The 14858-nt window shown below is 34.3% G+C and overlaps 1 protein-coding gene across 1 annotated transcript in view; it reads left to right on the top strand.

The window, feature by feature from the left end:
- The window catches only part of OTOGL (otogelin like), a 183932-nt gene that overhangs the window by 134783 nt on the left and 34291 nt on the right, over nucleotides 1-14858 (top strand). The window contains exons 36-42 of the mRNA XM_027842532.1: nucleotides 460-519; nucleotides 3752-3822; nucleotides 7907-8084; nucleotides 10552-10694; nucleotides 11148-11171; nucleotides 11267-11359; nucleotides 14068-14257. Of these exons, the coding sequence (XP_027698333.1) occupies nucleotides 460-519; nucleotides 3752-3822; nucleotides 7907-8084; nucleotides 10552-10694; nucleotides 11148-11171; nucleotides 11267-11359; nucleotides 14068-14257 (759 nt within the window). The remainder of the gene's footprint in view (nucleotides 1-459; nucleotides 520-3751; nucleotides 3823-7906; nucleotides 8085-10551; nucleotides 10695-11147; nucleotides 11172-11266; nucleotides 11360-14067; nucleotides 14258-14858) is intronic.

Here is a 14858-nt window from a genome sequence, read left to right as displayed (position 1 = left end):
TCTATCTATCTATCTATCTATCTATCTATCTATCTATCTATCATGTTTTGCAAACTTTAACCAACTATGCAGGACGTCCCAAAAGTCTTAATGCAATTTTAAGCTGTGAGAGTTTAAAACTGAATTAAAACTTTTGGTACAGCCTGTATAAATTTGAGCTATTATTATAAAATAGTTTCTTCATATATTTCTTCCTGTTTTCAAATATATATAGCAGCTATTATGTTGAAAATATAAATTCATTTAAAAGATTATCATATTCATAGACACATCCCTTATTTTCTTAATTAGAGGATATTAATAGTCCACCTACCTTCATGTTGCATTCATTGAAGTCTTCTGAAGTTAAAAGGGATCCCCATGCTCAAATAAGGTCAGGACTTTCTGTATTGTTTGAATTGTGGTGAACCTCATCTCACAGAAATATGATTCAAAAAGCTAACCTTTGTTTCTTTATAGGCATACCTGTGCCAGTTACAGAAGCTGTAATCGTCAAGCCACCCAAGCCAGCGGAAACAGGTATTATTGGCGGCAGTAACATTACAAGTTACATTATGTAGCATTAGACTTGGAACAGTTGTATCATTAACTGCTATTGCAGTAACTATCCCATCTACCATTTCCTGTGACTATCCCATTAACTTTGATAATTAGAAAATAAGATGTTGATAAACTTATTATGAAAAGCTAATCTGCCCAGAATACGAGGGGTCACATGTGGAAAATTCTTTGTGAATGTGCTTTAGAAATGTGGGTAGTTGTTGTCAAACAAGGTATGGGATTAATGTGTTGCACAGTGGAAAGGCCACTGAATTTGGAGTCAAAGGATGTGGCTTTAATCTTACTGAGTGATTTTGGGTAAATCCCTTAACGTTTCTGGCCCTCAGTTTACTCACTTGAAAAATGAGTTTCCTCATCTGTCAAGTGAGATTAGATAGCCTCTGGGGTACATTCTGGCTTGAAATCTGCAGTCTCTATCTAGTGCTCTCAAACTTCACTTCTATTACCAATTTTAATTATTTCATCTTTGTTTAGAGTTCCGACACTCATAGCCCCCTTGCCTAGAACTGCAGGATTTCCTCAGATTTGACTTACATTTTCTTAATGAAAGTTTTTTTCTGGAGGGTGACTTAATGCCCATCATTATCAACATTATCCTCCTAGCTGGCATCTGAAATCTATAACTAGAACAAAACCCCAAACAACAGTAAGATGGGTTTATTAGATAATAAGAATGAAGGATAATCATGGGACAGACCGAAAGCTTACAGAGGAATTCTAAGGAAGACCCGCCCACTCCCATCCCCCCTTCCACAGCACATTAAGTGAGATTCCTGTGACAATTTTAGAGTCACACAGGATCATGACAGACATCATGGAGCCATCAGAGTAGGTAGCCTGTGACTAAGATTACTTGTTTACTGCTTTTATTCTTACATCGTGGACAAATATTAGTAATTCTTTTAAGTTCTGCTTTCCCATTTGGAGTTCTTTAAAAACACATCTGGTTCACACTGAACCTTCATCTGCTTAGAGTTCTAATCCTGGGGTATATGGGCTGTTCAGAGAAGACTAGCTCTTCTGGTGTGAGGGCTTGTCAAGCCCTTTCCTGGGCTGCTCATCCATTGTCCGCCTTTCTCCCAGCTCTTACCTGTGGTTCCAAGAAGGTGGAGCTGTAGTGGCCACACTCCCAGTAAAACCATCTTGGCAGATGGGCTAAACCAGGTTGAGTGTAACCGACAGGCCTCAAACTCATAGGTGAGTTAGGAGATTAGCTACCCCAAGCATGCGAAGACTTCCCCTGGGAGAATGGGCAGATGAGAACATTTTGTTCCAATAGTCATGATGGCTGGTGACAAAGGTGCGTTGGAGCACTTAGAGTTTGGTCGGAAATCTAAGACACCAAGGTCATCTACTGCATTCCTGGCCTTTGCCAGTCGTCCTAACTTTTGTCCTGCCACTAGACTTCAGTGACTCTGGAAGAGAGAGTGAGGCTGGTGACTTTGTGCAACTCTTCCTCACTTAAATCCAATTCGCTTGTGAGTCAAGACATCACCCTGTGATGTCATTGGGCCTCTTCAAAACAAAGGATAAATGAGTTCTAATACTGAAATGAATTATAGCCACCACAGTTTAGAACAATTTTATTCCTTCCAATCACTTTTTTCCTTTTGAAGGATAGTTTGCCATACCAACCTAACACATGGCATTTCCCATGACAGAGATCCCATATTTTCTAGGATAAATTTTATTATTATTATTAATTTACCTATCTATTTTTTTTTTACCAAATCTGACTATAAATTGAATCTCTATAAACTGAATCTCATTTCCTCATGGACTTCCATGGAATCTCCCAGGGAAATAAAGGTTAAGAATTGTGGAGTGGAATAAGCACTGGACTTCAAGTCAGAGGAAGCTGGTTTGATTCTTACTTCTGTCCCTTAGAACAAGTCACTTAAGTTCTATGTCCCTCAGTTTCCTTATCTATTAATAAGAGGGTTGGAGTAGATCAGAAATTCTTGACATGGGGTCTTTGGACCCCAAGGGTCTGTGTATAGTTTCAGGGTATCTGTGAACTTGGATGGGAAAACTATATATTTACTTCAATAGCATTGGTTTCCTTTGTAATCCTATATATTTTATTTTATGCATTTAAAAACATAATTCAGAGAGGAGGTCTGGATTCACCAGACCATGGCCAAAGGGCCCATGACATAAACAAAAAGGTTAAGAACCCTGAGCCAATGTTCAAGGTCTATTTCAGCTCTCAGTTCTATTAACTAAGTGGTTAGCAATCTAATAGCATGCTATGTACAAGTAATTTTCTGCCTCATCATTGTTTTCTGAAGCACTTACAGAACTTTGTAGCTTTTAATTAACCTTGGGCCCTCTTCCATCCTCCCCTTCCTACCATCACACACACCAAGTGTTTTTCTTAATTTCTATACCATCAGTATTTTCCCTTATTCAACGCTGGAATGTCTTAGAATTTTCTTCATCACTTTCTTCTAAGACTTTACTGTGACTGATTGAAATGAACAAAAACTTTACAGTTGGCTAAGAGATACTAATAACAATAAGTCCTGCTCAAGGCCCAGGCAAAAGGAAATCATGCCTTAATTGATCAATTCTATAAATTTAAAATGGTAGAAAATGACTTTACTAAAAACATTGTAGATGTAGAGAGCTAAATGTAGATGGCTACATTGTCTTTACGTAAAAGTGTGAAATATCTCTTTCCTTTTTTCAGCATTATGAAGTGGGTCCATTTCTCTCAGGCACACATTTCCCTTATTTACTTTTAAATTAGCTATTTATTCAACCTTGAGTATTTTGGGGATATGTCCAATGACTAGGAGTTAAAAACTTTTGGAGACATCATGGAAATACATTTCACAGTTTTGTTGTCTATGTAAAGCTACTCCAAAATACCACTTAATGACCACTCAATCCACAGCCCCAATCATTGTCACCCCTAATAAGCACTTCCTTAATAATGAGATTCACATATGCATTTCAGAAATGACCATGGCACATTCTGCAAATTCACTGAGGGAATTTAGTCAGACGTAGGAGATTTATTAGGAAATGTCTCAAAATCCAAACTCTGTAACCACTAAGGAGTCTTTTATGATATGATTGACATCACCCACCATAAAGACAATTTCTTTTAAATTCTCAGATCAGCCTTACTTGGCTCCAGCGGGGATAATAACTTGATCCACTTCTATACTCATTTTCTCTACAGTGCCTCCTGCCACACATGTTCCATCTGAGTGCCCAGAAGAGGAGGTTCCTACTCCTGCTTCAGAATGTGTGGTAATATATCTTAACTAGTTACACATTTCTCTTTATTATTGTACCAAAGGTTCTGTCTCAATTTTGGTTTTGTTGAAGCCCTGGTGGCTTGCTTTCTTTTAAAAAATAAAGTCTTATTAAAAGCTGGATATTGAATCTAGTAAATGACCTAATCTTGCTTAGTAACTGTATTTAAATTAATTTCAATGTATATAGTATTATAACAGTTTAGGGGCTGTCTTTTGTTCTGCTTGTATATGTATTCTCATGACTTAGCACATTCCCTGACATGTAGTAAATGCTTAATAAAGATTCTTTCTCCATTTATTCTCATTTACTTTTCCTCTTATATGGTCCATTCTTCTGGTTCTACTTTTGTTGATTTGCATCATTAGATATCTTCCTTCCCAGGTTAATTTTATACCTTATACTGAGAGATCTTAATTTTATTAAAGTATACCATTAATATATCAACATTTATTTGACCATTTCCTTTTTGCTAGGTTGTTTCCAGTTTTTTTAAAAAATCAATTTAACACAATGTTATGAAAATCTTTGAATAGCTTTTTTTCAAAATCAGATTTTCAGGATATATTCCCAACAATGAAATCATTGGATCAAAGAGCATGATTATGTTTGTAACTTGCTGTATGAACTGCCAGATTGTCTCTCTAAAATACATTTTTTTATATTTACAATTCTTCCCCTGAGTTTTGTTGCTTTTAATTATTTTCGCCTATTCAGTGGGAATGAGGTGGTACATTAAAATGGTTTTATTTGATTCCATTTGATAAGTAGTAAGGTTAAGTATCTTTTTAAAGGATTGTTCCCAATCTGAGGGTTTTTTTTATAATTGCCTATTTCCTCTGACAACTTATACATTGCAGACTGGGAATTATCACTGTGACTTCTTAGTTGTTCCTTATGTTTTTAGATGACATTTTATCTAATATTTGTCACAAATATTTTTCTCAATTGGTTATTTTTTCTTTAAATTATATTGTTTTTATCACAATTTTTTGGTTATTTTCACATAGTCTATAATATCCATCATGTCCCAGTTTCTATAATTAAACACGTTAAGTAGAAAGAAATTTGTGTTGGTTCTATTTAGCTCTCTTTGAGTCACAATTTAAAATTAATTTGTATTGAAGGAGGACAGCCTAGACAAGTTGTCAGATTTAAAAAATCTCCCCTCCATAATTTAGTTAGATACTTTATTCTACATTTTTTTTCATATTTTGTAGTTTTTTTCATGTTTAAATCACTCATCCAATTGGAATTTTTGGGGAGTAAGTTATAAGATGATAGTTCAAATAACTTTCCCACAATATTGACAACTAATTTTCCTAATGACATTTATTTAGCTTCTTTTTTTTTTCTCTTGTGGTCCATTGTTTAAAATACAAATGAATAAGCTTATCATTTTTATGATACTTGTATTATCTTAACTCATTTCAATATTGCTTGTCAAACATATATTCTCCACTGCTATAATTATTAAAATAATTAGTCAATAAAAGAAATGTATCATTGAATAAGACTTTTCAACTCTTAAAGAAATATTTCAAAATGGAAATTGCATTTTTAAGTAATGTGTAAAAAATAAAACATACTGCAGTGTTAGAATAATATGTTCCAGAGATGTTCAAACAGTAAAATACTCCTTGGCTATTTTAAACGAACTATTGAAATATACAAGTATTGAAATATACAGGTATTGAAATATTGAAACATAGTTCATTTAAAATAGCCAAGGAATATTTTACTGTTTGAATAGTTCATTTAAAATAGTAGTGTGTTTTGGAGTTAGGATGATCTGTCTTCAAGACTATCTAACTCTTTAATGATGAGGCTGTGTGAACTTAATATAGGCCAGTCCTTGGATGAAAGAAGTATAGCTTGTTATCAGTGCCTATTCACAAAGTCTTTCCTAGATGTTGTAATGCCTGCTAAAGGCTGTGTTCTCCTAGCCTTTGAGAATTTTGAGTCATCACCATACAATGAAGGGTATCAAAGCAGGACTTTAGTAGAGGAAAGAAATAAATATCTTGCTGGTTTTCATATTATTCCATTATAATCTGCCTGAAAAGTAGAATGTACATCATGTACATTTGTACGTATTCATCATGGATTTATTTTATTTTTGAATCCCCTGATCAAACAAGTAATTTGGTAATTTTCAGTTGGTTAAAGCAAAATTTGCATGACATATCTCAGACAAACATCCGTGCCCTCAAATAATCTCCGTACTCTATGACTGGTGAAATTTGTTTAAGTGAAAAACACCTTTGAAATCAATGAGCAAGATCCTCTACATGACTCCATAATGGCAAAAGAGACCTAGGCATGATTCATACCGTATTTTAGATACAGCTTTTAGATTATATTAAAATTAGATGTCGCTTTTATACTTCCCAGTTTCTATAATTAAACACATTAAGTAGAAAGAAATTTGTGTTGGTTCTATTTAGCTCTCTTTGAGTCACAATTTAAAATTAATTTGTATTGAAGGAGGACAGCCTAGACTCCAAAATATCTAGGTTCAAATCCTTTCTCTAATACTATTTAGAGAGGTAGCAATGTATAGTGGGGAAATTGCCAATTTTTAGATAATCTGAATTATAATCCCAGTTTTGCCACTTAATCCCTATGTGACCTTGGGCAAATCTCTTAACTTCTTTATGTCTCAGCTGATTCATTTATAAAATAAAGGTCTTAGATGACCTCTAAGCTTCCGTCCAACTCTATACCTATTATCCTATGATCTACAAAGTTTGCCATTTGGACACCCATTATTGCATAAACAAGTTTCCCAAAGAGATAGTTGGACACCATTAGTTTACAATTTCATTTCAAATCTACTTGAATAATATGTTTAGAAGTCAAAATGATGTGATAAAAAGTGATATAGGATTAGCAATTACTAGCTGATTCTGAAAACAAATACAAGCATTCCCAAAATTCAGACCAGAGATGTCTGACTACTTTGGTAGTTTCAGGGAATTCTAACTTTAGAGCTACCTTAGATTAAGACCTATTTTAAAATAAATGGGTCGTTGCTTTTTAGTAAATCATTAATTGATTGTATTGTAAAAGTTTTAAATTATAGAAAGAATCTCACAATTTTTACTTTTGATTTGTGTTGAATCTTTGCATATTTTCATTTTTATTTGCACATCATCTTTTCTTCCTCATTATCCCTCACTGTATCCAATCAGTTGTCAAATTTTATCCTACTTCCATAATATTCTTCTACTTCCTTTTCTCTACTTCCACAACCTTTAAGCTCTGATCACCTCTTACAATAGCCTCCTAATTGGCCTTCCTGCCTCCAATCTCTGCCTTCTCCAATTCATTATCTACTCACCTGCCAGACTGAAATACCCAAAAGACAAAAATAAAAAAAAAAACACATGTCACTTTCCCATTACTATTCAAAATTCTTAAATTTCTCCTTATTGCTCCTAGGATGAAATATTAAATACTCAATCTGCCATTTTGAGTCCTCCATCTGCCACCTTTTACCCTTGTGGTCCAATTTCATATTACTTCTCTTCACATATTCTTTTTTTTTCTAGTCAAATTGTGTGATCCCCGATCTCTGCATATGATATTCCTTATCCTTTCTCGTAGCCCTTCTACAAATAGCTTTCTAAGCCCAGAATGCTCTTTTTTCTCACTTTCACCTCACAGAATCACTAGGTTCCTTCAAAGCACATCTCACGTTTTTCTTCCTACAAGAGGCCTTAAAATGAGATATCTATAAAACTCTTTACAAACCTCATATCACTATATAAATGTTAGCAGTTATTATCCCCTCACCTGTAGTATTCCTTCCCTTTTAAAATTGCATTCCATTATGCTCTATATCATTTGTATTTATTTCTTTTTATAAATGGTCTATCCCCTTTTTTGGAAGAGTGTAAGCTTCATGAAGGCAGAGATTATTTCTTTGTATCCCTAGAACTTACCTGAATGCCTTGCACATATTAGACACTTAATTTTTTTTTCAATTGAATTGCTTTGTAAAGTAAATATATATCATGTTTGCTCTGGAAATAGAAATAATTTCTATTTTTACTTTCTATATTTTTTACAATAGCCAGAATATATGGAACCTACATTTACTTGTTATCAATACATCTGTATTAATAAGGAATGGGTCTTGTTCGATCTATCAAGCAATTGTCCAAAGGACACAACCATACCTGACTGTGGTTTTCGAGGAATGCCTGTTCAAGTGAACAATGATACCTGCTGCCCTGAATGGGAATGCCCTTGTAAGTCTAGATATGGTGTTCAGAAGTAGAAGTGGCACATTCTGGGCATTAAGAGCTTGATCCAAACCTTAACCATTTACAACAATGGGATCAGAAAAAAATTAGAAGTTAAAAAACAAAATTAGAGAGGGATTATTTTTGAAGTTTTAAAAAGGATTCACTGAAGAGATATGAGAAGATACCTTTCCCCACTCCTTTGCAGAGGTACAAGGTCAATAGGTGTAGAAAATTGCACAAATTTTCAGATTTTTTCAATGAATTGATTTGTTTTGCTGTTTTTCTCTTTTTTTATTCTTTGTTATGTGAGATAGCTCTCTGGGAAAGGGAAGAGGAGGGAGACAGGGAAACTTTATTTGATGTAAAAACAAAAGATGTCAAAATTTATTTATTTATTTAATTTTTGCTAGGCAAAGGGGTTAAGTGACTTGCCCAGAGTCACAGAGCTAGGAAGTGTCAAATGTCTGAGGCTGGATTTGAACATAGGTCCTCCTTATTCCAGGGCCGGTGCTCTATCCACTGCACCACCTACCTGCCCTAAAAATTTATTTAAAAAAAAAATCACTGAAAGACCTTTTTAAATAATGAGGCCTTTAATAGTGTGCTGAAAATATGGATTGAAACAGATAATTTCTAGCACTTTTCAGGAAGATATTCCTCCCCCATGTAACAAAAGAGTAAGATATTATTTCCCAGTCATTTAGTCAAAATCAAGTCAATTTAAAATTTTTCATTTATAGCTTTTTTATACTGAAGTAAGCTATGGACTTTTATTAAGTTCTGGGAGATTTGATGATTTATGGTTTTATGCTAAAATGAGAAGAATGGGGCTTGAACTTTGTATTTAAAAATAGGTAGGGGCAGCTAGGTGGCGCAGTGGATAGAGCGCCGGCCCTGAAGTCAGGAGGACCTGAGTTCAAATCCAGCCTCAGACCAAACACTTGACACTTACTAGCTGTGTGACCCTGGGCAAGTCACTTAACCCGAACTGCCTAAGCAAAAAAATAAAAAAAAATAAAAATAAAAATAAAAACAGGTACAACTGGCCCTGGTGTGACATTTTTTTTTAAATATTCTTTCAAATTACATGTAAATTTTTTTTTTTTTGGCTAGGCAATGGGGTTGACTTGCCCAGGGTCACACAGCTAGTAAGTGTTATGTGTCTGAGGTCGGATTTGAACTCAGGTCCTCCTGAATTCAGGGCTGGTGCTCTATCAGTGGATAGCCGTCTAGCTGCCCCCACATGTAAAATTTTTTAACATTTATTTAATTCTTTTATCCAAATTCTTTCCCTCCCTTCTCCTTGAAAAGGCAGGCAATTTTGTATAGGTTATACATGTGCAGTCATGCAAAACGTATTTCCTCATTAGTTATGTTGTGAAAGAAAACAGACCAAAAGACCCCCAAGAAAAATAAAGTAAAAAGAAATATACTTCAATCTGTATTCAGACTCCATCTGTTCCTTCCCTGGAGGTGGATAGCATTTTTCATTATGTGTCCTTCAAAATTGTCTTAGACCATTGCATTGCTGAGAATAACTTAAGTCATTCACTGTTGATCATTGTACAATATTGCTGTTACTATGTACAGTGATCTCCTGGTTCTGCTTACTTCATTTTGCAAGAGATCATATGATTCTTCCCAGACTTTTCTGAAAGCATATTGCTCTTTTTTATGGAACAATAGTATTCTTATATTTCTTATAGCATGATAGTATTCTATGACAATAATATACAGGAATTTGTTTGGCTATTTTCCACTTAATGGGCATCCCTGCAATTTCCAGGTCTTTGCCACCAGAAAAAGAGCTGCTATAAATATTTTTGTACATATAGGTCCTTTTCCTTTTTTTAAAATCTCTTTGGGTTGCAGACCTGGTAGTGATGTTGCTGGGTCAAAGGGTATGCACAGTTTTATAGCTTTTGGGCATTATTCCAAATTGCTCTCTAGAATGGTTGAATCAGTTAACAACTCTGCCAACAGTGCATTAGTGTTGTGTGACATGTTTTAAGATAGTATTTTCTTTTTTTCATAGACTTTTATTGATGTCTTTTGTTTTTCATCCACAAGATTTTTCCTTGTATTCCTCTGCATCCCTGATACAAAGAGTCATCCCTAATAGCATTTTTTAAAGAAGAAGAAAAAAATCAGTCAAACCTATCAAGGCATCAAAAAATATCCGACACATGCAGTATTCCACACCAACAGACCTTCTACCTCTGTGAAGGAATGAGAGGAGCCATCCTCTCCCATCTTTTCTTTGTAATTGGATCAAGTTAATTATTTTTAAACTGAAATTTGAGACTTCTCCTTTAAATACAACTTCTAATTTTTCATTAATTAACTCTTCTTTTATTAAAAAAATCTTCTTAAGATCATTTTATTTGTTCCTTTGCTATGCTAAAAGGATATGTTAAAAGCATAAAAAGTTTATAACTATAATGACTAACTGTACTTTTTTATTTTTTAGGTCGATGTTCAATGTTGTCAGAACTAAGCATTATTACATTTGATGGAAATAGTGCGGCACTGTATAGTATGGCTTCCTACATCTTAGTCCAGATTCCTGGGGAAATCATAATTGCTCATATTGAGAAATGCCCCACTAATCATGTAAGTTAGTATTCACTTTGTGACTTTTTACTTTTTTATTATAATCATAGTTATTCTGTCATATGTAGTCATATGCTGATCTCCATTGAATTTTCTTTGCAGAAAAAAAGTAAAACCAACTAAAATATCAGCTATTTCATGCAGTGTATGCAGCATTCTTCAGTTACTGTCCTTGAGATTTCTATAGAGAGGAAAAGAATGGCTTTTATTATTTGTTCATTAGGACTAATATCAGTATAACATTTTTTATAGAGCTTCAATCTGAATGTTCTCTAATATCAGAGGAACTCAGAGCTAGAGGAATCTCAAGAGATTATCTATACATTTTACTTTTTTTTTGTATTTTACTCCTAAGCAGTTACATGTAAGTCATTTTAGATGTATTTAATATTAATGGAAAAACAGTGGTTAGTAATATATTCTTTTTGACAATATATTTTTGTACTTTTTCAGATTGGAAATTCAAAAAGAAAGCTAGTGAGTGTTATCTAAAATTTTCATGTATTCTACTTACAGACATTATTGTATACAAAATCATAAAGTTACCAATTTTTTTTCTCTCTCCAAAAAAGGTTTCACCTGCAAAGACATCAGGCCTTTGTTTCAAGAAATTAAATATGACATCACTCTCATATAACGTACTTATCAATCGTTTAACAAGAAAGGTAAGGAAATAATAATTAATGAATGACTGTAGGAAAATTGCTATAGTATAGAAGGTAATAGGATAAAAATTCACATATTTCTGATTAAGAGATTATACTACTGTAAACTTCATTGCTATTAAGGTATCCAAATGATTTTGTTCAAGACCAATTTAGCAATGTTAATTAAGATTTTCTCCTGTTTGTAAGATGTTTTTACATAGATTATTTCATTTGAGCCTCAATATAGTACTGTGAGATAGGTACAAGAGTGTTTCACCCCCACCCCTTGCCTTTTTTTTTTAACAGATGAGAAATCTGAAGCTTAGAGAGTTTGTTACAGTGGAAACCTTACTCTCATCCCTTCATCCTCAAGTGTTCTGCAATCTTCCAACACTGGCCTCCTTGCTATTATTCCTTGTACAAGAAACTCCATCTCTTTACTCTGGGCTAAACTCCTTTCTCAATCCACTTCATGCCTCCTCTTGTTAATTATCTACAAATTATTCTATTGATACATAGTTGTTTGTACAATGTCTCTCCCATTAAAATGTGAATTCCTTGAGAGCAAAGACTTTCTTTTTCTGGGGGAGGGGAGGAAACTTGATTTTTTTTGTATCCCCAGATTTTAGCACAGTGTCTGGCATATAGTAGGTGCTTAATAAGTACTTGTCAACTGACATCTATTTCTTCATAGGCATAATTAAAAATATATCAAATAGAACTGATCCATGGACACATGCCCAAAGCATTTCCCTAAAGACCTCTCTCCAAGTTGACAATCAATTTATTAATATCCATTCTTTGAGATTGGTCAGTTGGTTATTTCACACCCATACACAGCCAGTCCACATCTATCCATCTTTGAAACAAAGATGTAGTGCCAAACTTTGTCAAAAGCCTTGCTGATATATGTGTTTTTATGCCCATGGCATTTCCCTAATTTATTAAAACTAAGATGGTATAGTAGAAAGAACAATGAATTTAGAATCAGAAAAGTTGAGTTCAAATCCCATCTGTTCCTTACTTCATGAGTATCCCTAGGCAAGTAACTGGGCTTCAGTTTTATTCGTAAACCAAGGAGACAGCACTAGATGGTATTTAAAGTCTTTTTTAGCTCTAAATCTAATGTTTCTACTTATCTAGAAGCTACCAAACATAACAAGCATAGCCTGGCATCATTTCTTCTTAATAAACCCTTGCTTACTCTTGGTGATCACTTGTCCCTCTGTAAGGGTTCATTTGATGAAGATTAGCTTCATTCTAATTATTTTATATTCATGAGGGTAACAAGCTGTATATAACACAGGGACCATTCCATAATTTAGACTATTTACTGTTTGTATCTTTCATTCTTAGTATTTTAGACTGAGGATTTCCATTCACACACACACACACACACACACACACACACACACACACACAAACATTTGGAGCTCCATAGAATTTTAGGGCCAAAAGGGATCTCAGAGCTTTTGTGTTCCTTGCTCAAGAGATAAAAGAACCAAGACAAGAGAACCAAGACAAAGCTAGACCAATTGGCCATAATCTCACAACTGATCACTGTTGATACTTAGAAACTAGGTTTTTAGACTCGTGATTCAATTCCCTTTCCATTATACCACACTGCTTTTTTTTGAGTATATACCAGAGTTTGGTCCCTGATTACGTTTTCCATTTAAATGCCATTTTAGGTCAACAGCATTAATTTAATGCCTGCTGTATGTACAGTACCTTGTTGGATGCCTCTGATAACACTTTCAAGCACTTGTGAATTCATAGAGAACACTTTTTACTATAGGAGACAATAGGAGATTCATCACCCAAGTGATTTCACAGAAAAGGAAACTAAAAAATTAAGAAAGCAATAATTTTACCTTCCTTTTCATTTAAGATATTCATATTCATATTTGCATAGAGTCACATCTCCAGAGGTAGCAGAATACAATGAAAGACATGCTAGATTTTGAGTTTGTATTATATAGGCTCAAATTCTGTCTTTGACACTTATTCATCATTTAACCATGGATAAATTGTTTACCTTCTTTAAACTCCACTTTGTCCCTGTAATTGGAATGTTGGTGATACCTGTATGCCCAACCTAACTGGGTTTGTGTGAGGATCAAGTAAGGTCATGTATATAAAGGAAACCTTAGAGTACTATATAAATGATACCTACTGTAACAATAGGAGATAATGAAGCCTTCAACAGCAGATAAAAATCTAAAATATAAGTGCATGTAATGTAGAAGAAAAGTGAGTTTTAAGAAAATAGAAGTAGTTGCTAAATAAAATCCTGAAAATAATTGGGGGAACAAATTCAAACAAATCACAAAGAATCTTTTTAGGTATGAGACACAAGAGAATAGAATTTGGTCTAGCTATCCACACAAGAAAAAAACAAATGGATGAAGAATGCCTATTATCTAGAGTAGCATATATTTCTTTGACAAACTCTACAAATAAACTATGAGATGAATCCAGATTGAACAGGAAGATAGGAGGGGCTTAGATTGCCTTTGGGAAATTACAGAATGTGCTTGATAAATCCAAGCTTCTTATTGGTGAAAAAAATGTTCATCTTTTAATGCCAAATATCTTCTGACGTTGCAGATGAATTTCAAAGATGACCAACAATATGAAGGAAATAATATGGAATATCTTGATTTAAACTGATGTTTGTATAACCAGTTCCATTTTACTAATAAGGTATTTTGGGAATGTTTTAGGTAGAAGTGGATTCTATCATTGAATCATTACCTTTCTCAGAGAATGGCCTGTCTATTGAGGATACTGGTGCTATGTATGTTGTAACCACTCCAGGAGGATTTAGAATTCGATGGGCTCATATTACAGGAATTATAGATATTCACTATGACTATTCATCAATTGCTAATCACGGCACAGAAGGACTTTGTGGTGAGAATTGCTTCTTAAATCTCAATATCTTCAAAACATTTTTCTTTTATTGAAGTTACTTTTCTTATGCTTTGTGCTCTCATTGTTTGTGGTCAGTTCCCCTTCTCTCTGTCCACTATATTGTAAACTCCTTGAGTCCAGGGATTATGTTTTATTCATTTTGGCATAGTCTGTATCACCTGGTACTTTATACATGTCAGGTTCCTAATTACTGTTTCTTAAATTGAATTGAATGTTGGCCCTGTGCCCTGATTTTCTGATTTAAAAAGTGATAATTTACCATTCTGTTTGACCGGGGTAAGTCATTTAAACTCCAAGTGTCCCCAAATCACTCTGTTAATCTGTAAGTTTAAATAAAAGTGTTGCTTATCTGCATTATAAAAGGGAATTTCCGTATTAAGATTTCCCCATAGCAATGAAATCATGTGTCTAGACCACGTAAGGAGGCAGGGAAGTATAGTGAAAAGCACAGTGACTCTGGGGTCAGGGGACTTGGGGTCAAATATTCCTCCTCCTCCTCCTCCTTTTCTCCTCCTCCTTTTCTCCCCCTCCTTTTCTCCTCCTCCTCCTTTTCTCCTCCTCCTCCTTTTCTCCTCCTCCT

The sequence above is a fragment of the Vombatus ursinus genome, unplaced genomic scaffold (genome assembly GCF_900497805.2).
Source record: "Vombatus ursinus unplaced genomic scaffold, bare-nosed wombat genome assembly UNPS02014874.1, whole genome shotgun sequence".
Lineage (NCBI taxonomy): Eukaryota > Metazoa > Chordata > Mammalia > Diprotodontia > Vombatidae > Vombatus > Vombatus ursinus.
Note: the sequence above shows the minus strand (reverse complement) of the source record. Positions and strands in the feature narration are given on the sequence as shown.